The sequence below is a fragment of the Salvelinus namaycush genome, chromosome 2, assembly GCF_016432855.1.
Source record: "Salvelinus namaycush isolate Seneca chromosome 2, SaNama_1.0, whole genome shotgun sequence".
Taxonomy (NCBI): Eukaryota; Metazoa; Chordata; class Actinopteri; order Salmoniformes; family Salmonidae; genus Salvelinus; species Salvelinus namaycush.
The window spans coordinates 39,063,726-39,086,186 of record NC_052308.1 but is presented as its reverse complement, the minus strand read 5'-3'; the positions used below and the strand labels follow the sequence as shown (position 1 = coordinate 39,086,186).

The following is a 22,461-nucleotide window of genomic DNA, read 5'->3' as shown; positions in this document are numbered from 1 at the left end:
CTGATAGCTGATGCTTAAAGTTAGTGAGGGAGATATGAGTCTCCAGCTTGAGTGATTTTTGCAATTCGTTCCAGTCATTGGCAGCAGAGAACTGGAAGGAAAGGCGGCCAAAGGAGGAATTGGCTTTGGGGGTGACCAGTGAAATAAACCTGCTGGAGCGCGTGCTACGGGTGGGTGCTGCTGTGGTGACCAGTGAGCTGAGATAAGGTGGGGCTTTACCTGGCAAAGACTTATAGATGACCTGGAGCCAGTGGGTTTGGCGACGAATATGAAGCGAGGGCCAGCCAACGAGAGCATACAGGTCGCAGTGGTGGGTAGTATATGGGGCTTTGGTGACGAAACGGATGGCACTGTGATAGACTGCATCCAATTTGCTGAGTAGTGTGTTGGAGGCTATTTTGTAAATTACATCGCCGAAGTCAAGGATCGGTAGGATAGTCAGTTTTACGAGGGTATGTTTGGCAGCGTGAGTGAAGGATGCTTTGTTGCAAAATAGGAAGCCGATTCTAGATTTGCTATGCGGGCGGGCAGGTACGGGCAGCGATTGGTTGAAGAGCATGCATTTAGTTTTACTTGCATTTAAGAGCAGTTGGAGGCCACGGAAGGAGAGCTGTATGGCATTGAAACTCGTCTGGAAGTTAGTTAACACAGTGTCCAAAGAAGGGCCAGAAGTATACAGAATGGTGTCGTCTGCGTAGAGGTGGATCAGAGAATCACCAGCAGCAAGAGCGAAATCATTGATATATACAGAGAAAAGAGTCGGCACGAGAATTGAACCCTGTGGCAGCCCCATAGACTGCCAGAGGCCTGGACAACAGGCCCTCTGATTTGACACACTGAACTCTGTCTGAGAAGTAGTTGGTGAATCAGGCAAGGCAGTCATTTGAGAAACCAAGGCTGTTGAGTCTGCCGATAAGAATGTGGTGACTGACAGAGTCGAAAGCCTTGGCCAGGTCGATGAATACGGCTGCACAGCATTGTCTTTTGTCGATGGTGGTTATGATATCGTTTAGGACCTTGAGCGTGGCTGAGGTGCACCCATGACCCAGAAACCAGATTGCATAGCGTAGAAGGTATGGTGGGATTCGAAATGATCGGTTTGTTAACTTGTTAACTTGGCTTTCGAAGACCTTAGAAAGGCAGGGTAGGATAGATATAGGTCTGTAACAGTTTGGGTCTAGAGTGTCTCCCCCTTTGAAGAGGGGGATGACCGCGGCAGCTTTCCAATCTTTGGCGATCTCAGACGATACAAAAAGAGGTTGAACAGGCTAGTAATAGGGATTGCAACAATTTCGGCAGATAATTTTAGAAAGATAGGGTCCAGATTGTCTAGCCCAGCTGATTTGTAGGGGTTAAGATTTTGCAGCTCTTTTAGAACATCAGCTATCTGGATTTGGGTGAAGGAGAAATGGGGGAGGCTTGGGCGAGTTGCTGTGGGCGGTGCAGAGCTGTTGACCGGGGTAGTGGTAGCCAGGTGGAAAGCATGGCCAGCCGTAGAAAAATGCTTATTGAAATTCTCGATTATCGTAGATTTATCGGTGGTGACAGTGTTTCCTAGCCGCAGCTGGGAGGAAGTGCTCTTATTCTCCATGGACTTTACAGTATCCCAGAACATTTTGGAGTTTGTGCTATAGGATGCAAATTTCTGTTTGAAAAAGCTAGCCTTTGCTTTCCTAACTGCCTGTGTATATTGGTTCCTAACTTCCCTGAAAAGTTGCATATCACGGGGGCTACTCGATGCTAATGCAGTACGCCACAGGATGTTTTTGTGCTGGTCAAGGGCAGTCAGGTCTGGAGTGAACCATGGGCTATATCTGTTCCTGGTTCAATTTTTTTTGAATGGGGCATGCTTATTTAAAATGGTCAGGAAAGCACTCTTTAAGAATAACCAGCCATCCTCTACTGACGGAATGAGGTCAATATCTTTCCAGGATACCCGGGCCAGGTCGATTAGAAAGGCCTGCTCGCTGAAGTGTTTTAGGGAGCGTTTGACTGTGATGAGGGGTGGTCGTTTGACCGCGGACCCATTACGGACGCAGGCAATGAGGCAGTGATCGCTGAGATCCTGGTTGAAGACAGCAGAGGTGTATTTAGAGGGCAGTTTGGTCAGGATGATATCCACGAGGGTGCCCGAGTTTACAGATTTGGGGTTGTACCTGATAGGTTCCATGATAATTTAGTTGAGATTGAGGGCATCTAGCTTAGATTGTAGGACGGTCGGGGTGTTAAACATATCCCAGTTCAGGTCACCTAACAGTACAAACTCTGAAGATAAATGGGGGGCAATTAATTCACATATGATGTCCAGGGCGCAGCTGGGGGCTGAGGGGGGTCTGTAACAAGCGGCAATAGTGAGAGACTTGTTTCTGGAAAGGTGGATTTTTAAAGTAGAACCTCGAACTGTTTGGGCACAGACCTGGCTAGCATGATAGAACTCTGCAGGCTGTCTCTGCAGTAGATTGCAACTCCACCCCCTTTGGCAGTTCTATCTTGGCGGAAAATGATATAGTTGGAGATGGAAATTTCAGAATTTTTGGTGGCCTTCCTAAGCCAGGATTCAGACACGGCTAGGACATCGGGGTTGGCAGAGTGTGCTAAAGCAGTGAAAAAAACAAACTTAGGGAGGAGGCTTCTGATGTTAACATGCATGAAACCAAGACTTTTACGGTTACAGAAGTCAACAAATGATAGCGCCTGGGGAATAGAAGTGGAACTGGGGGCTACAGGGCCTGGGTTAACCTCTTCATCACCAGAGGAGGAGTAGGATAAGGGTACGGCTAAAGGCTATCAGAACTGGTTGTCTAGTGCGTTGGGGACAGAGAATAAAAGGAGCAGATTTCTGGGCGTGGTAGAATAGATTCAAGGCATAATTTACAGACAAGGGTAGCCAGGAGCACACTCCAACACTCAGACATAATTTTCAAACAAAGCATGTGTTTTTAGTGAGTCCGCAAGATCAGAGACAGCGATGTGTCCTGGGATGTTCTCTTGATAAGTGCGTGAATTGGACAATTTTTCTGTCAAAATGTAACCAGTACTTTTGGGTGTCACTGAAAATGTATGGAGTAAAAAGTACATTCTTTTCTTTAGTTATGTAGTGAAGTAAAAGTTTGCAAAAATATAAATAGTAAAGTACAAATAACACAAAAAACTACTTAAGTAGTACTTTGAAGTATTTTTACTTAAGTACTTTACACCACTGCTAAAAAGTATTTGCAAAGTTGATAACGTTATCCATGATGGGATTCGAACACGCATCCTATCGGTTGCTAGACGTTCGCTTTATACACCCACCTATCAATACAACCTGCTTCCATCTTATTTTATGCAATGTGCCATACTAATTTGATAGTCCCGGATTGATGTTTACCATGTTACATCTAATCTGAGACCAGTCTACAACACCATGTAGTCTTCTTTACTAAATGTTCCAGAGCCTTTAGAGCTATGGATGTGCTCGTCTGTAGCAAGATATGCACTCAAATGTCTACTAGGAAATACACTGCTCAAAAAAATAAAGGGAACACTTAAACAACTTAATGTAACTCCAAGTCAATCACACTTCTGTGAAATCAAACTGTCCACTTAGGAAGCAACACTGATTGACAATAAATTTCACATGCTGTTGTGCAAATGGAATAGACAACAGGTGGAAATTATAGGCAATTAGCAAGACACCCCCAATAAAGGAGTGGTTCTGCAGGTGGTGACCACAGACCACTTCTCAGTTCCTATGCTTCCTGGCTGATGTTTTGGTCACTTTTGAATGCTGGCGGTGCTTTCACTCTAGTGGTAGCATGAGACGGAGTCTACAACCCACACAAGTGGCTCAGGTAGTGCAGCTCATCCAGGATGGCACATCAATGCAAGCTGTGGCAAGAAGGTTTGCTGTGTCTGTCAGCGTAGTGTCCAGAGCATGGAGGCGCTACCAGGAGACAGGCCAGTACATCAGGAGACGTGGAGGAGGCCGTAGGAGGGCAACAACCCAGCAGCAGGACCGCTACCTCCGCCTTTGTGCAAGGAGGAGCAGGAGGAGCACTGCCAGAGCCCTGCAAAATGACCTCCAGCAGGCCACAAATGTGCATGTGTCTGCTCAAACGGTCAGAAACAGACTCCATGAGGGTGGTATGAGGGCCCGACGTCCACAGGTGGGGGTTGTGCTTACAGCCCAACACCGTGCAGGACGTTTGGCATTTGCCAGAGAACACCAAGATTGGCAAATTCGCCACTGGCGCCCTGTGCTCTTCACAGATGAAAGCAGGTTCACACTGAGCACATGTGACAGACGTGACAGAGTCTGGAGACGCCGTGGAGAACGTTCTGCTGCCTGCAACATCCTCCAGCATGACCGGTTTGGCGGTGGGTCAGTCATGGTGTGGGGTGGCATTTCTTTGGGGGGCTGCACAGCCCTCCATGTGCTCGCCAGAGGTAGCCTGACTGCCATTAGGTACCGAGATGAGATCCTCAGACCCCTTGTGAGACCATATGCTGGTGCGGTTGGCCCTGGGTTCCTCCTAATGCAAGACAATGCTAGACCTCATGTGGCTGGAGTGTGTCAGCAGTTCCTGCAAGAGGAAGGCATTGATGCTATGGACTGGCCCGCCCGTTCCCCAGACCTGAATCCAATTGAGCACATCTGGGACATCATGTCTCGCTCCATCCACCAACGCCACGTTGCACCACAGACTGTCCAGGAGTTGGCGGATGCTTTAGTCCAGGTCTGGGAGGAGATCCCTCAGGACACCATCCGCCACCTCATCAGGAGCATGCCCAGGCGTTGTAGGGAGGTCATACAGGCACGTGGAGGCCACACACACTACTGAGCCTCATTTTGACTTGTTTTAAGGACATTACATCAAAGTTGGATCAGCCTGTAGTGTGGTTTTCCACTTTAATTTTAAGTGTGACTCCAAATCCAGACCTCCATGGGTTGATAAATTTGATTTCCATTGATAATTTTTGTGTGGTTTTGTTGTCAGCACATTCAACTATGTAAAGAAAAAAGTATTTAATAAGAATATTTCATTCATTCAGATCTAGGATGTGTTATTTTAGTGTTCCCTTTATTTTTTTGAGCAGTGTATATTATATGATCATTCATTCATTCGTTAGCTACAAAGTAGCCCACTTTCCAAGCATACTTCCTCTTAGCTGAACGATGTCATTTCCCGGAAGAGACAGCTAAGATTGGGCCATTCTCTTTAGTGTTTGCCTTGTATGCCTTTCCCCCACCTCTTCACTACCAACATTTTGATCCAAAATCACACGGGAAACCCTACACAATTGGAGCAAAAACAAACCAATACAACACTAAAGTAACGTATCCAATGGAGTAACCAAGAACTGGACAGAAAGATAACGAGGTGAGGTTTTATTAGATGCCTCTTGACTAGCTAACGTTAGCTAGTTTGCTTAGCTAGCGTCTCGAGCTACCTGACTCGACATCCATGATCCATCAATTCCTGATGGAGTTCGATAAGCGAATTGCTTCAGATTTATGCCGGATTCATACCTTTTTATTGCACAATTTATAACTAATGAATGTTTTAGAAGAGTATTTAAAATGCTAATACACATGACATGAGTGTGAAATGTGTTGACGTCGACCAGATAATTAGATTGTTAGCTAGCCAGATACTTTGGCTAGGCTAATTAGCTAGCTACCGCCTGTACTTGACTTGACAAGCGTGCAAACAAACGGCACAACTGCAATAACTTGTCAAGCAAGACCGGATCAATCGATGACAATTGACAACGTTTTGCAGAAACAAAAATTACATTTAAAGTTAGTATGTAATGTTCGTATATGAAATTAACATTAACTAGTTCAGTTGGATAGCCAGACAGCTAGTTGGCTGGCTAGCAGAACACACCTTACAAAGATCCTCCAAACGACTTTCTCTTATAAACGTGTCCTCTCAGCAAGTTGGGCATTAAGTTCTACTGTCTGCAGAGAATGATGATTGTCACAACAGCCAGATGATGTCTAAGTTACTAGTTAGCCATTATTGTATTGCAGGGAAACAGATTAAATAGCTTACGGTTTATTGGATTTATTGCGGTATTTTCATTTTAGTTTTATGATGCAAAATTACAGCACCCTTATGACCTTTTCATGTATGGTTGTTATTAGGTGTTACAAATGAATGAATCTGTATTGTTGTTGCTGTCAGTGCTGGATCTACAAAGGCAGCTGAAGGCCAGTTGTGCAAGGCACTGAATGTTTTTTGTTGTTGTGGTCATGCAAATGTGGCACCATCTCATAACCTTAAATTGTAGGGAACAAGCTACCCCTCTAAGTCTAAGCCATTGTCTTTGTTATCCTCTTTTCAGGTGGAGCTTTGCAGTCATTCACCTCAATCAAATAAATCTTAAACGTCTATCGCTGCAGTACTGAAGAGTTCCCACCTCGACTTAACCTACCTACCGCCTGACTGCACCAAACCCAACTGGCCAGTATGTCCCAGTTCCAGTGTCCGGGTAACCTTATGTCGAGCCCTGCTGCCAGCCCCATGCAGCAGCTGTCTCAGCCCCAGCCAGGGTACAGTATCCCCTGTGCCTCGGGCCCCCTGCCCTCCGAGAGCGCCAGTCACCCGCTCCTGAGGTCAGCCCTGCCCTCAGGCTCAGCCACTCCATTCAGCCCCACCTCCACAGGTCTGTCGGTGTGCGTGCATTGTGTGTGTGCTCCAAAGCTTTCTTTCTGTGCCTCTCTCTGCCTCTCTCAATGGACTTATCTATTTTTGTTAATTTGTTTTTAGTATCTAACATGGCAAACCCTAAAGAGAAGACCCCCATGTGTTTGGTGAATGAGTTAGCCCGTTTCAATAAGATCCAGCCTGAGTATAAGCTGCTCTGTGAGCAAGGACCAGCTCATTCCAAGGTAACTCAACAACCCAACCACTGACACTCACTAGCAAACATGGGTCATGTTCATTAGGGTACACTCACTCACTGTAGCAAAGGGTTTTGCAACTGAAAACAAAAGCACATGTTTCTTGTTGGACATGTTTAACTTCAGATAGTACCTCATAATTTCTGGCCTTTTTCTGCCTACTGAACATGACCCTAGGAGATCAGTCATCACTGTGCTTTTTAATGTCTACCTCCCTGCTCTTAAATACTTGTTCATTTCAATAACAGATATATATTCCTCTCTCTACTTCTATCTATTCTGTCTCTCTCTTTCCTTCCTCCCCCAGATCTTCTCAGTGCGGTTATCACTGGGGGATCAGCACTGGGAGGCAGAGGGGACCAGTATAAAGAAGGCCCAGCACTCTGCAGCTGCCACAGCCTTGGCCCAGACAACACTGCCCAAACCTAGCATGAGGAACAACCCCCGCAACAACACAGGCAAGAACCCAGCACGCCTGGCCCTGTGTGTGTGCTTATTTCTGAGAGGCTCTCAGGTCATCAGTTGCTGTATCATGAAAGTATCATGATTGGGGAAACATTGATAGTCAGTGGTGTTAAGTAGTCTACATTCAAAAGAGTTTGATAACCAGGTGTATTAAAGTTTTGGTCCCTATTGTTCTGTAATGTTTGTTTTCTGTTTTGTCTGTGTGTGTGTGTGTGTCCCCTACCACAGTAGATTGCATGACACACACGGTGGAGCTGAATGCCTTCTGTATGAAGCTAGGGGTGAAGCCTATGTACAAGCCCATAGACCCCTACCCTGGGATGAGACCATCCAACTTCAACTACAACATCAGGGCCCCGGGGCCTTACCAACGCTCCATGCAACAGTATGTCCACTCTGGGGTGGGGGGGTGTCATCTCAGTAAAAGCTATACCTGAGCGTATCTCCTGTCTTTGTGTGGTCAGGTACTACTACCCGTTTCCCCCAGTGGGGCCGGTGTTGTACCACATGGAGCTGAACATCGGGGGCCAACAGTTCCACGGGAAGGGGCGCACGCGGCAGCTCGCCAAACACGACGCCGCTGCCAAGGCACTGAAGACTCTACAGAAAGAGCCCATACTGCTGCAGCAGCTGCCTGAGGTCAGAGCGGCCTGGGGTCAGAGCGGCCTGGGGTCAGAGCGGCCTGGGGTCAGAGCGGCCTGGGGTCAGAGCGGCCTGGGGTCAGAGCGGCCTGGGGTCAGAGCGGCCTGGGGTCAGAGCGGCCTGGGGTCAGAGCGGCCTGGGGTCAGAGCGGCCTGGGGTCAGAGCGGCCTGGGGTCAGAGCGGCCTGGGGTCAGCGCTAGGGTTGGAATATTCTGGTAACGTTTCCAAAATTCCAGGGTTTTTCCAGAAATCCTGGTTGGAAGATTCCCATTTCTATTATTCCTTCCTTGCTTATTCCCTTCTGATTCCGTGAATCCTCCAACAGGAATTCCTGGAAAAAGTTGGGTGGAACTTTGGGAAAATGTACAGTATTTTACCCACAAGGCAACACCTGCTACATGGATCACTACACCTGTCTGCTTCACAACGTGAAGGAAGGGCACATATGTGACTCAATACTGCCACACAAAGCAACTCAGCTGTAACATACACAACTGTCAGACAGAATTTTTTGACACAACTTTGTTGATTTCAGACGAATGGAGAAGACACAGAGAACTTCAATAAATCAGAAATCAGCCAGGTGTTTGAGATCGCACTGAAGAGGAACATGCCTGTCAACTTTGAGGTAGTTAAGCCAATGCAGGACTATAGCCTAACAGTCATTTAGATTGATCTTGTCCAGTTTGAACAAATCATTTGTCCTCTCAATGACCTACCTTTCCATTGATACGCCTATTTCAAAAATGTTTTTGTCTTTCTCTAACCTCGTTCCTCCTCTGACCCACAGGTTCTGAAGGAGGCAGGTCCGCCTCACATGAAGAGCTTCATGGTGTGTGTGGCGGTGGGCGAGTTCTGTGGTGAGGGCGAGGGCAAGAGTAAGAAGATCGCTAAGAAGCTGGCAGCTACAGCCGTGCTGGAGGAACTGAGGAGACTGCCCCAGCTGTCCCCCAGCGTGGAGAAGATTCAGCCAGCACGCATTAAGAAGAAAACCAAGTCCATTATTAAGGTGAACGGACCAGGGGGATGAGGTCAGGGAGCGTAGAGAGCAGTAGAGCATCTTTGTTATCCCAGATGGGAAATTTGCTAGCTAACAGTGAGTAAAGGGTACTGTACATCATATGAAAATAACAAGTGCTTCTAAGATATTCATTTTTAAAGGGAAGGGCAACAGGAGGGAAAGGAGAGGTGATGAAGAAAGCTTTTGTAGAGTTGTGAAATTGTTTCTAAGGAATCTTTGTTCTTGTGTGTAATGCGCAATATCGCTCTTTCTCGCGCTCTCTTTTTCTCCTGCCTTCTCTTCCACCCCCCCCCCCCCCTCCAGCTGCAGACCAGTCCAGAGTATGGGCAGGGCATGAACCCCATCAGCAGACTGGCTCAGATCCAGCAGGCTAAGAAAGAGAAGGAGCCAGAGTACAGCATGATGACGGAGAGGGGGCTGCCCAGACGCAGGGAGTTCGTCATGCAGGTAAAAACAGGAGGCTCAAATAGCCTAGCCTGCTCTTGAACAAATCAACCCCACAGTGCCTATTCTCTAGGCCTAGGGCACTTGTGGAGGTCTGAGGGGATTGGACAGGTGTGAACAAATATGGCAAACATGACACCCATCCTATCAGAGGGCAATTTAGTGCCATATTGCGTATGTCTATCTAGGCTAGTTCCCACAGATCTCTGTAAGTGTCTATGGTCGGTTTGGGGGCCAAACTTTTTTTTCCATTCTGACCTGTTTTGTGGTCATCAGGTGACTGTGTGTGGCCATTGTGCGGAGGGTATGGGCCCCAGTAAGAAGGTAGCGAAGAGGAATGCAGCAGAGAAGATGCTTGAGCTTCTAGGTTTCAAAGTGCCTCCACCTCAGCCCCACAAACCTGCGCTCAAAACGGACGAAAAGGTACAGTATGTCCAAGAGCCACCGGAGGCATACCAGCCAGGCAACTGGTTTAGTTAGACCCTACTCATGTGCTCATCTAGCCAGCAGTACACAGCAGAGGTAGTTTGTGTTGACTTGAATGACCGTTGAGCAGCCAACTGACGTGTGCTTTTTCTGTTGATCATGTAATCCAAGGTCCCGCAGAAGAAAAATGGAGATGGGAGGAAAGTGACCTTCTTTGAGCCGGGCTCTGTAGAAGAGAGCCAGTCACTGGGTGAGTTGTTCAGGGGCAGGGTTGGAACTACACATGCTTTGATATGTACTCGGAGTTATGTAGTAGACTTTGCTTTTGGATTTTATATTAAGAGATTTGACTTACTTGACTTAACCTGTCTGGCACCGGGGTTCCGCTAGCGGAACTCCTCCCACATTCCACTGAAAAGGCAGAGCGCGAAATTCAAAAGATATTTTTTAGAAATATTTAACTTTCACACATTAACAAGTCCAATACAGCAAATGAAAGATACACATCTTGTGAATCCAGTGAACATGTCTGATTTTTAAAATGTTTTACAGCGAAAACACCACATATATTTATGTTAGCTCACCACCAAATACAAAAAAGGACAGACATTTTTCACAGCACAGGTAGCATGCACAAAGCCAACCTAACTAACCAAGAACCAACCAAACTAACCAAGAAACAACTTCATCAGATGACAGTCTTATAACATGTTATACAATAAATCTATGTTTTGTTCGAAAAATGTGCATATTTGAGGTATAAATCAGTTTTACATTGCAGCTACCATCATAGCTACCGTCAGAAATAGCACTGAAGCAGCCAGAGTAATTACAGACACCAACGTCAAATACCTAAATACTCATCATAAAACATTTCTGAAAAATCGATGGTGTACAGCAAATTAAAGACAAACATCTTGTGAATCCAGCCAATATTTCCGATTTTTTAAGTGTTTTACAGCGAAAACACAATATAGCATTATATTAGCTTACTACAATAGCCTACCACACTACCGCATTCATTCATCAAGGCACGTTAGCGATAGCAATAGGCACGTTAGCGATAGCGAATAAACCAGTAAAAGATATTAATTTTCACTAACCTTCATCAGATGACAGTCCTATAACATCAGGTTATACATACACTTATGTTTTGTTCGAAAATGTGCATATTTAGAGCTGAAATCAGTGGTTATACATTGTGCTAACGTAGCATCTTTTTCCCAGAATGTGCGGATATTTTTATGACACTCAACTATTCTGACCAAATAACTATTCATAAACGTTACTAGAAAATACATGTTGTATAGGAAATGATAGATACACTAGTTCTTAATGCAATCGCCGTGTTAGAATTCTAAAAATAACTTCATTAAGACATCCAGCTTAGTTATAGCGAGAGAGTACCCAAAATCTGGGCGCAAACGACTATTTCACATGTTCGACAGATATATGAAATAGCATCATAAAATGGGTCCTACTTTTGACGATCTTCCATCAGAATGTTGTACAAGGGGTCCTTTGTCCAGAACAATCGTTGTTTGGATTTAGAATGTCCTCTTCTCCAGTCAATTAGCACGGAAAGCTAACAAAGTAGCGCGAAGCTCTCCTTCCTGAACAAAGGCACACAACGCAACACGCTTAATGTCCCAAATAAATTTCAATAATCTAATAAAACTATATTGAAAAAAACATACTTTACGATGATATTGTCACATGTATCAAATAAAATCAAAGCCGGAGATATTAGTAGTCTATAACGACAGCTTTTCAGAAGGCAAAACCAGGTCCCTTCACGCGCTCTCCAGAAAACAGGAAACTGGTGACACGTCATGCCGAGAGCTTTTATTCGACCCCAGATCAAGTTATACACTCCATTTCTTCTCTCACTGCCTGTCGACATCTAGTGGAAGACGTATGAAGTGCATGTATACTGATCTATATGAAGCCCATTTATAGGCAGGCCCTAGAACAGAGCATCGATTTTAGATTTTCCACTTCCTGTCAGGAAGTTTGCTGCAAAATGAGTTCTGTTTTACTCACAGATATAATTCAAACGGTTTTAGAAACTAGAGAGTGTTTTCTATCCAATAGTAATAATAATATGCATATTGTACGAGCAAGAATTGAGTACGAGGCCGTTTAAATTGGGCACGATTTTCCCCCAAAGTGAAAACAGCGCCCTCTGTCCTCAACAGGTTAAACCTTTTTGTCTCTTTATGGAGCATAGGTCATTCACAATCTTCCTCCAAGCGGGCTTGGTGTTGTGCGGGATGACAGATTTAGGATTTTTTTTTAATCAGGGAGCTTTTACACGGGTGTTCCGTTCTCCTTCCCAGTGTTTTACATGTGTCTGTCTCTCTATCTCTCAGGCTCCAAGGCAGAGAACTACCGCCAGCCCTACTTCAGCCACCAGCAGCTCCCAGCAGGCATCCTGCCCATGGTGGCAGAGGTGGCCCAGGCTATAGGGGCCAGCCCCAGCCTGGGGCACCAGAACAAGGGCTACGGCCCCCGGACCAACCCTGCCAAGGTGTGTGTGTCAGTGTCTAGTGTGCGTTTTAGTTCTTGACGTTATCCTTGGTGATGATATTTTTGCTCGGTTTCCTTTGTATATTTATTTTTAGTCCTTTGATGTTCTGTTTTATGTAAATGTCTTTGTATAAAGATAAGCAGTATGCAAATAAACATTATTATTGTTAAAGCTGTAACTTTTTGGGCGACCTGACCAAATTCACATATAAATGAGTTATAGATCTGTCATTCTTATTGACAGCAAGTGTAAGAAGCAATAGATATGTTCTATGTTCCCTTTTTCTATACTTCCTGTTAAGTTTAGTTTTTGTGTCTTACTTTTGGCTTCAAACAGCTGAAAATACAATGTTTTTGGTTATTTAAAAGATATTTCACAGCAGTTATTATGATGGTACAATGATTCTCTACACTTTCTTATTTTGAAAGTAGTAGCCATACTATTAGAATTTTAGCAAGCAGGAAATGGTGGAGAGATCTCTGCATATTGCACCTTTTTAATGTTATTATATTAAGGTCACCCTGACGGCCATGATCGCCAACGAGCTGCTGTACACTGGTACCTCCCTGACCGCCGATACCATCCTGAAGAGTCAGAACAGTATGGCTCATCTAGTACCTCACGGACCCATGACCAGACCCTCCGAACAGCTCAGCTACCTAGCCAACGTACAAGGCCTACAGGTAAACAGACGCAGAGGCGCGCAAGCATGTGCGGACAAACACACACAGACACACACATTTTTATTCATGTATTTTGGAGTGTTAGTATTAAAAACCATTTGTTTTTTCTTTGCAGGTGGATTACAAAGACTTCCCCAAAAACAACAAGAATGAATTTGTATCGCTGATCAACTGCTCCTCCCAGCCGCCTCTTATCAGCCATGGCATTGGCAAGGACGTGGAGTCCTGTCACGACATGGTGAGACACACATATTCAACCACACTGAAGGAGCTCTGATGGTTAGACCAGAATCTTGTCCATTAGGGCACACCGTAGCTAAACATTTTCATATATTGGACATGTTCAGAATATACTTCTCTTTTTCACTTGTACCCTCTGAACACGACCCGGATGCTTTAAATCAGACACATACTGGCACAAGCACTAGGGAAATTATGATATAGGCTATATCAAATGTTCCAACCCAATCCACAGGCGGCCTTGAGTATCCTGAAGTTACTGTCAGAGCTGGACCAGCAGCAGCACCAGCAGCAGACCAATGACAGGACAGGGAGCGGACCAACCTCTGGGTAAGACCACGCGTCTGAATGGGTCAGATGTGGACCAGTACGAGAACACTTACGGTTGAATAATAAAAAAAATTCATAGGGTTGCAAAACTGGAAACTTTAAAAGTTTATCAGAAATCCTTGTTTCCCTCCAACTGGAGAATTTGGTCTGTATGACTTGGTAATGCTGATCTGGCTTGTGTTGCTTCTGTAGGTGTGGCAAACAGGACATGGGCGGCAGCGACTCTCTCCTCATCAAACAGGCTAACTCAAGCACCTTGGGACAACAGACTCTGGATGGCACTGTGTAGACAGACACACACCATTGGTTGTTTGCAAGAAGCACTAAAAGAAAACTCTGACACTGTGTTGTGATAGGCTGTTTTAGAATTCTACAGGAAGCTCAGGGCAACTGTAGGCTCTAAAGCATCACTAGTGTTCATGTTATATTAAATGTTCTGAAATGTTCACAGTTAAACAAGATTAATAGAAGAAATTGTTTTAGTTTCATTTCCTCCTTCTTAATGTTGTTTAATTGTACACGTTTTTTTTTTTTTTTTGCTGCTTAATAGAAAAGTGTAGCTGCATCGTATCCGATATAATGGCAGTCCGCTCTGTTGAGATGGAATGGGATAATGTTAACTGTGAAAAGCTTTGTTTTTGAGTAGAAGCGTTTTCTCTCTTTTTTTTCCCTTTTCTGTTAACAACTTTCTTTCTCTCATTTTTTAATATTTTATTGTTCTTTAACCCAGGGCCTGGAATTCTTGGCGGGTTGTTCACAAACATGGCTTCAAACGTTTTTTTGAAATATTTTCAGCGTTTACTTTAGTCTGACTGGCGTGCCAGATGGACTGGTTTGCAGTTTTGCCACTATTCCATTGGTTCCATTGTGCCAGGCAAGCTCAATCAATCGCAGCTAAAGTATTTGAAATGATTTCAAATGGCTTTTGAACCCAGGTCTACTGTAGTTGTTACAATAGTGTTTACTTGTGAAGTATGTTACCCCATAGAAGGATAGGATGCAGCTAGCAAACCACTGTTGATTTTCCTAGAGTGCTTTATAACAACCACCACAAGTGAACAGTGTTTATTTACATTACCATGTAGGACTGGGAAGGTTTTGAGACTAATTGTAGCGTTTGTGCGTGTGATGTCTATCCCCACTGAAAGATGGCGGGGCAGTATAAGTCTGTGTTGCTCCCCCCCCCCTTTCGTCTCTCCCCCTCCCTCGGTGTCAAACCATCTCTCTGCTCCCCATGGAATGTAAGTAAAACTTGTGTGCTGTAACGCACAAAACAAAACCATCAGTTTTTATTTTTTTTGTTCATCTCTTGTTCCAAGAGAAAATGGTATGAGGATAGAGGAAGGTAAATACGTTTTTTTTTTTTTGTACTCTCTCGACAGAAGTATGTTTCTGGCAAAGCATGTCTAGCCCTATAGGGCTGTGATATCAGTGACGGAAAAACAAACCCAGTCACTCAGTGTTTTTACTCAACGTAATCAGTTCTGTGGCAGCAGGATGGTGGGTAAGCCAAACAAACGGCTGACACAGTATTATTATTATTATTATTATTATTATTGACCTGTCAAACACATGGTACAACCACCCTGTCCTGCAAGACTTCATTGCTGGCCAATGACCATTACTTCCATTCCATCACATGCAATCAGAGGACCACCAATCACAGGTGTCACACATATAACCTTTTCACACTATTGTGCAGACTTGAGACATACTGTGCTGGCTCAGATATTTTCTTTTCACATTGTCCTCTCCAGCACAGCTAGGGTTGCTTAAAGCGAGCTGAACAGGACCGATGGTGCCAGCCTGCTTTTAAACCAGTCGATGGGAATGGGTGATTGGTTGGCGATGCCCGTAAACCACCTGGGAATAACTGAGTGTGTTACAAAAGCAGACTGACCTTATGTTGGGCCATAGTCACAGTCATACAGTTAGGGTTGGTAGAATAGTTTGGGAGAAGAAAGTGTGGCCATTTTATTTCCCCATTACATAATTTTTATCCCATTAAATATTTGTCTATATCCACTCAAGGTTTGTTCCCCGGACACAGTTTAAGCTTCTTCCTGGAATAAAAAAACATGCTCAATGGAGAATTTTAGTCCAGGACTAGGCTTAATATGTGTCTGTGAAACTGGCCCTTAGATTTCGTTTGTAGAGACTGAATTGACAGGGAGAGTTAGTTAGCTGCAATCAGGGTAGGTCAGGTTGTACTTTTTGCTCTTTATGAAGGGGTACATGCATTTGTCTGACCCCATGAACCGATAGGTCACCACGTTGGACTCCCACGGCAACAGTCTGCAGGAAGAGGAAGTGTGCAGTTACACAGGTCAAAGGTAAAACCTATCAGTATCATGCCAGGGTGTCCTGTACAAGCACTACGTTTGATGTGAAGTTGGATGCAGTCCAGGGACTGGTCGATCAGGATGGCGTTCATGGCCTGCTCCACACAGTACTCCGGCTCCAGCGGTGCCAGGAACAGTGCTACCTCATCCCTGAGGGATGCAGCAGAGAGCATAGAGTTTTACAGCATCACATTGTTAGAAGTACAACTACAACATTCTGAAACATACTGTAGTAAGCCTATGTTCAGTGTCAAATGATGAACCACTGTGTACTATTGTATGAAGTAGGCTTACACCTGCAATGTCAGTCTGATTAACCCAGAACAAAGTTGCCCTTAGTCCCTCTTTAGTGCTGCGCTCACGTGAGAGCGACCTGCTTTCCATTGCATTTCTGAAGACAAAGGAATTCTCCGGTTGAAACATTATGTTAAAAACATCCTAAAGATTGATTCTATACATCGTTTAACATGTTTCTACGAACTGTAATGGAATTGTTTGACTTTTCGTTTGACCTGTGCGTCATGAATTTGGATTACTGGACTGAACGTGCGAACAAAATGAAGGTATTTGGACATAAATGGTGGACTATATCGAACAAAACAAACATTTATTGTGGAACTGGGATTCCTGGGAGTGCATTCTGATGAAGACCATCAAAGGTAAGTGAATATTTATAATGCTATTTCTGACTTCTGTTGACTCCAAAACATGGTGGATATCTTTATGGCTTATTTCGGCTCTGAGGGCTGTACTCAGATTATAGCATGGTGTGCTTTTTCCGTAAAGTTTTTTTGAAATCTGACACAGCGGTTGCATTAAGGAGAAGTTTAGATAAAGTTCCATGTTTAATACTTGTATCTTTTATCAATGTTTATTATGAGTATTTCTGTAAATTGATGTGGCTCTGCAAAATCACCGGATGTTTTGGAGGTAAAACATTACTGAACATAATGCGCCAATGTAAACTAAGATTTTTGGATATAAATATGAACTTTACCGAACAAAACATACATGTATTGTGTAACATGAAGTCCTATGAGTGTCATCTGATGAAGATCATCAAAGGTTAGTGATTAATTTTATCTCTATTTCTGCTTTTTGTGACTCCTCTCTTTGGCTGGAAAAATGGCAGGGTTTTTCTGTGACTAGGTGCAAACCTAACATAATCGTTTGGTGTGCTTTCGTCGTAAAGTCTTTTTGAAATCGGACACTGTGGTTGGATTAACAACAAGTTTATCTTTAAAATGGTGTAAAATACTTGTATGTCTGAGGAATTTTAATTATGATATTTCTGTTGTTTTGAATTTGGCGCCCTGCACTTTCACTGGCTGTTGTCATATCGATCCCGTTAACGGGATCTCAGCCGTAAGAAGTTAAATAATATTTACGGTAATAAACAGCAACAAGACAGTCATAGACATCAGTAATATTCACTCTTAGGTGGTGTGTCCTCCCTGGTTCACCTCCACACAGGCAGTGCTGAAGAGACCCGGGACGCTGGCGACGTGTCCATGGTTCTGCTCTTTCATCTGGGGAATGAAGGCCTTTGTCATCTGTGAGACACACACAGATAGGCAGGTCCACACGCACGCACAGACATGTATACACGTGCACGCACGGACAAACACGGACAGACAGGCAGGCACACACAGGCACGCACGGACACACAGAGAGACAGACACACACGCAGGCACGAACATACACAACCAGATGCACAAACACACACACACACACACAAAGAGACTGCTATTCGATGAACACAATTACTGACCATCAGGAGTCGCAATAATGAGATTAATATCAAAATAGTCCATGAACATTTTGAATGAGCAAAATGAGGCAGTATTATTGTACTGCAGTCCTGATGGGAGTTCTGCCTCACTAAGCTTCTTAAAAAAGTTGCTTAATGTGAAGCAGGCTTACTGTTCCCCACTGTAAGAGGATCAGGGAGGGAATCCCCTAGCCCTTTAATTGGCTGTGTGTGTGTGTCACTTTAATAGGGTCACTGTATGGGATGTTGTCGCTCAGCTAAGGGGATAAGAACTTATTAAAGTTGTACATTTCACACGTGTCATGTGACGCATTAAGAACAATAAACTGCACTGTATACGTCCGACTATAGCTGAGGTATAGGGAGGGATAAAACTGACGCACACAGGGATAAAACGGCTTGGAATTTCTCTTTCACAATGCAAAGATTTAAGAGTAAACCTAAACCCTTCATATTTTACGAGTTATAGTCTGATAGTCTGTTTTCACATACCAGTAGGTTTGTCTTCTTCATGTTACCCATATAGCCCTTGTAACACTTTGGCTGCATTTACACAAGCAGGCCAATTCTGATATTTTTCCCAATTATTGGCAAAATATCTGAAATATCTGATTGGTCAAAAGACCAATTAGTGGAAAAATATCAGAATTGGGCTGCCTGTGTGAACGCAGCCTGTAGGATCCTGCAGAAACATTTGTACATAAAACCTATTACTATTCATATTACTTCACATTGCATATCAAACTTGTGCAAAATGATACTATTTGCTGGTGATGGGAGCCTGTATATTTATAGATTATAATAATCCGTCTGATTATCATCAATGACAATAAATCATGGAAACCTCAAGCCCACATCCTAAAGCCTGACTGATAACAGAACTATATGGTACTATATGGACAGAATTTAACTGTCATCATCCCTACAGTGTATCACAGTGTGATTAGTCTCTTGTGACAGACTGTTAACATATACAGTATGTCAAACTGAGTAGCTGGCCAGCACACACCAGATTTGGTTCTGGGTTCTGAGATTACAGTTGGATGATAGCCGCATGCCACCCTCTCCCTCCACCATCTGATGAGAGTCCCCTGTCCCCGTTCTATAAAGTGTTATCTGGCCCACAGAGTAACAACAGTAGCAGCAGCAGTCTTACCCAGAAGAGGACGTGACAGCTGACCTTCATGGTCCTCTCCACCAGCTCATCCGGACAGTCCATCAGCCGTTCCCCGGCAACCACCCCGGCGTTGTTCACTAGCATGGTGACATTACGGCCCAGGTCCGTCCGCACCTCGTCCGCCGTACGGTACACCTCCACCTGGTTGGTCACGTCCACCCTGTAGGGCTACGCCTTGCCCCCCGCCTCCCTCACGAACCTGGCAGTCTCCTCGTTGTTGTTAGCGTTGACGTCCCATAGCACCACCTCTGCCCCGTGTTTGGTGAACTCCAGGGCGAAGAGACGTCCCAAGGCGCCCCCTGACCCTGTGATGAGGACAAGCTCAGCCGTCGATGGGCTTGGTGAGCGGCTGGAAGGAAGGAAGGAGATCACATCCAGGAGCATCATCTGGAGGTCCATCAGAAAGATGATCTTCTCTGGTGGTCCTGGGGGTTTGATGTCCTGACTGTACAGAGTGTGTGTTATGTTCAAGTATGAAAGCAGATAGCTAAGGTCTGTTGTGCTCAGATGCAAGGACTTTGTTCTGAACTGTCTCGTTAAATAAAAGGTAGAAAATAAAAGTGTGTCTGAGAGTCTACGGAGTGTTCTAACTGAGAACGCTAAAGGTGCAGACAGCCAAGCTGGTGCATGTTACCTTCCCTCTGCTCTACTCTGTGACTCCGGCCTGCCTTCTCACTTTATTTAAAAACTCCTTCAGGATTAGGTTAAAAGGAATTATAAAATGTGTCGATTCGAGCCCTGAATGCTGATTGGCTGACAGCCGTGGTAAATCAGACGGTACACCACGGGTTAGACAAAACAGTTATTTTTACTTCTCTAATTGCATTGGTAACCAGTTTATAATAGCAATAAGGCACCTCAGGGGTTTGTGGTAATTGGCCAATATACAACGGCTAAAGGCTGTATTCAGGCACTCCGCAACTTATGAACAGCCCTTTGCTGTGGTATATTGGCCATATACCACACCCCCTCGGGCCTTATTGCTTAAATACCTCCTTGAGCCCCCTATAAAAATCATGTTTGTTGAGAGGGACACCATGTACTGCATATTAATTATTACTTTAGAAAATTGGGCTGAGTAATTCTCAGCCCAATTTTCTTATGTGCAAATAAGAAACACGTTTATTTTACCAGGCAGTTAAGAGCAAATTTTTTTTTATTTTTATAAATGACGGTACCAACACTATTGATTTTGTCAATAAGAAATAATCAAAATAGATATCTGCCATTATGTCTAATAGTTTTATGATGCTTACAGTATCAACATGCACATACACTTTCAACCCCATTTGACCCTTCGTCACACACACTTGCAAGATATGACAGCAAATGGCAGGCTTACTGGACTCGTTCAAGGTTATGGATAAAGATTATTCTCAACTATTTCTCTTCTCACAGTGTTGAGTACTGCAGTATTAGTGTTGAGTACTGCAGTATTAGTGTTGAGTACTGCAGTATTAGTGTTGAGTACTGTAGTCACTAGCCAGAATGTATGAAATGTAAATGTCATAAGAAGATTATGCATACATGAACTGTAAACCTTATTATAGATGCTTACATCCTGTCTGCTTACATATGTTTCTATAAAGTTCCTGCAATGTTTAGGTGAACGCTACCTCCCTTGTTTAACCTTAAATCTCCTAAGCATCTAACATGAAGTTAAGGTTACAGACACGCATAGACTGACTGAACAAATGGAAATACAAGACACAAACGCAAGCACGTGAATCAGGGTTGGGCAATCTGAATGTAAAGACTAAAGGCTATTTCAGGTAATTACTTTGCAGAGGGTTATGGGAGGGGAACTAGCCTGGCGGACGCGACCCACGCGACTACACAGCGAAGAGTAAGAGCTGGTGTCAGCCAGACTATTCATCAGGGTGTGGTTGAACAAAAGCGAAGGATCATGTCTGAAGTAAACACCTTGAACGACAACTGGCTGGCCCAGTCAGATAAATAATAATTAACAGACATGGGCCTTCACTTACAGTACTGGAACCAGGTCAACTTTATATGAAACTACAGATTGGCTGGTGTGGCCTGGCATCTGTTGGGATAGACTTGAAAACGGTGCAAATAACTTATCAAAGCCTCCATTTGCCGTAGGTCTAAATCTTGGCTTGTAAATCAGGTGATTTGAATCCAAGGCTCAGGCTGCCTTGTTGGCACGTAGTGCTGCCTGATGGTGTGCCAACCAGCCAAGTCCTCCTCAGGCCAGTGGGATAGCAGGATAGGCCCTAAAGCCTGAGTCAGGGTTTAAATCATTACATATTGCTACCTGTGGGAATAATCAAATCAAACCCTGTTTTCCTCAATGCTGTAATCTTGATTTAGGTTTTGTAGTTGATATGTTTTTATATTGTGAGTCAGGATAAGGACTATGATAATACCTTATAATGCAAAATGCTTTTAAGAAGCTGGACTATGTAAACATGAGATAATGTAGTATATTACCTAAAAGGCTAGTCAACATACTTGTCAAGTCGTTAAATGAGGCAAGAGGTGCCCTTAAATAGAAACCTCTCATAAAAACCGCTGATAAACTTACATTATAAAATTGGGCCCATATTTGTAAAGTGTCTCGGAGAAGGAATGCAGATCTAGGATCAGGTCCCCCCTCTTATTCATTATGATATAAAAGGCTAAATTGATCCTAGATTGTGTGGTGGTGGTTTCGGCTGGATGGGTGTTGGCGTCTGATTCACCTCCAGGTGTTAATGGTTAACGAGAGAGATCTGATAAGATGCTTGATACAGAAACATGGAGACAAGAACAGAAGTAGTTTGAGAGCGATGGAGGCGGAGTAATTGCAGCTACGCATATTTCTGCCACTCAGATAGAAGTCAATAGGCCCTATTTAGTGTCCTTTACTGCATCAGGTATCTGTTACAGCATTTTGTTCACTGCTGTACAAGAAAAACATACTCTAAGCCACTTTCAGATTGTAAACATGATCCAAATGTTGATCCAAATAACTTACTTGGCTTACTTGTGGTTTATTTAACATGTGCAACTATCCAGAATACAAGTCCTTTAACAGGTGCCATGTAGAAACGGACCATTGGATGAGTTTACTATGTGCCATGCTTATCTGAAATGGGGGAACTACCCAAGTAACATTTGATTGGACTATGAATTGTGCCTTTGGATTGTCTATGACAGTTAGAGCTGATCTGTGTTTATTAGAGCGGTAAATGCAGAGGTTCTATAGAACTCCCAGACTACACCAGGACAGGGCCCCTCTATGGGGCCGCACTCTAGCTCTCTCTCTGTGTGTGTGTGTGTTTGTGTGTCTGTGTGTGTGTCTGTGCCTGCATTCAGGTCAATGCCTGGGAAACTGCCCCACCACGCCCACACGTCCTCAAGCACACACTCAGTACTGAGTAGCTGGGAAATATGTATTTGAGCGGAAGACCCATGCTGCTGCACTGTCCACGGTGTTGTTATTGTTCTGCATGAATGGTCCTGGCCTTAGGAATTTGATCAATCCATTATTTT

General features: G+C 44.1%; 1 protein-coding gene and 1 pseudogene across 2 annotated transcripts; one reads left to right on the top strand and one right to left on the bottom strand.

Moving 5' to 3' along the window:
* Window positions 1-5,178: 5,178 nt before the first annotated feature.
* LOC120062910 (double-stranded RNA-binding protein Staufen homolog 1-like) lies at window positions 5,179-14,967 on the top strand. 2 transcript variants are annotated; one of them, XM_039012980.1, is made up of 16 exons: window positions 5,179-5,363; window positions 6,334-6,654; window positions 6,759-6,880; window positions 7,200-7,350; window positions 7,589-7,742; window positions 7,822-7,996; window positions 8,535-8,627; window positions 8,790-9,008; window positions 9,324-9,467; window positions 9,741-9,887; window positions 10,062-10,140; window positions 12,263-12,420; window positions 12,936-13,103; window positions 13,219-13,341; window positions 13,579-13,673; window positions 13,866-14,967. In XM_039012980.1, the coding sequence occupies exons 2-16, from the start codon at window positions 6,459-6,461 to the stop codon at window positions 13,960-13,962; spliced, it is 2,121 nt and encodes a 706-aa protein (XP_038868908.1). In that variant the 5' UTR covers window positions 5,179-5,363; window positions 6,334-6,458; the 3' UTR covers window positions 13,963-14,967. The 2 variants fall into 2 exon arrangements, with proteins under 2 accessions (XP_038868908.1, XP_038868901.1); XM_039012973.1 differs by having other exon boundaries at window positions 7,586-7,742.
* Window positions 14,968-17,451: 2,484 nt separating this feature from the next.
* LOC120021622 lies at window positions 17,452-19,362 on the bottom strand (annotated as a pseudogene).
* Between the last annotated feature and the right edge of the window lie 3,099 nt (window positions 19,363-22,461).

Bases quoted from the DNA above. Each gene is read 5' to 3' on its own strand.
- LOC120062910 (XM_039012973.1), top strand. From the start codon at position 6,459: ATGTCCCAGTTCCAGTGTCCGGGTAACCTTATGTCGAGCCCTGCTGCC. The intron at 8,628-8,789 runs GTAGTTAAGCCA...TCTGACCCACAG, and splicing joins ACATGCCTGTCAACTTTGAG to GTTCTGAAGGAGGCAGGTCC. The intron at 9,009-9,323 runs GTGAACGGACCA...CCCCCCCTCCAG, and splicing joins AAACCAAGTCCATTATTAAG to CTGCAGACCAGTCCAGAGTA.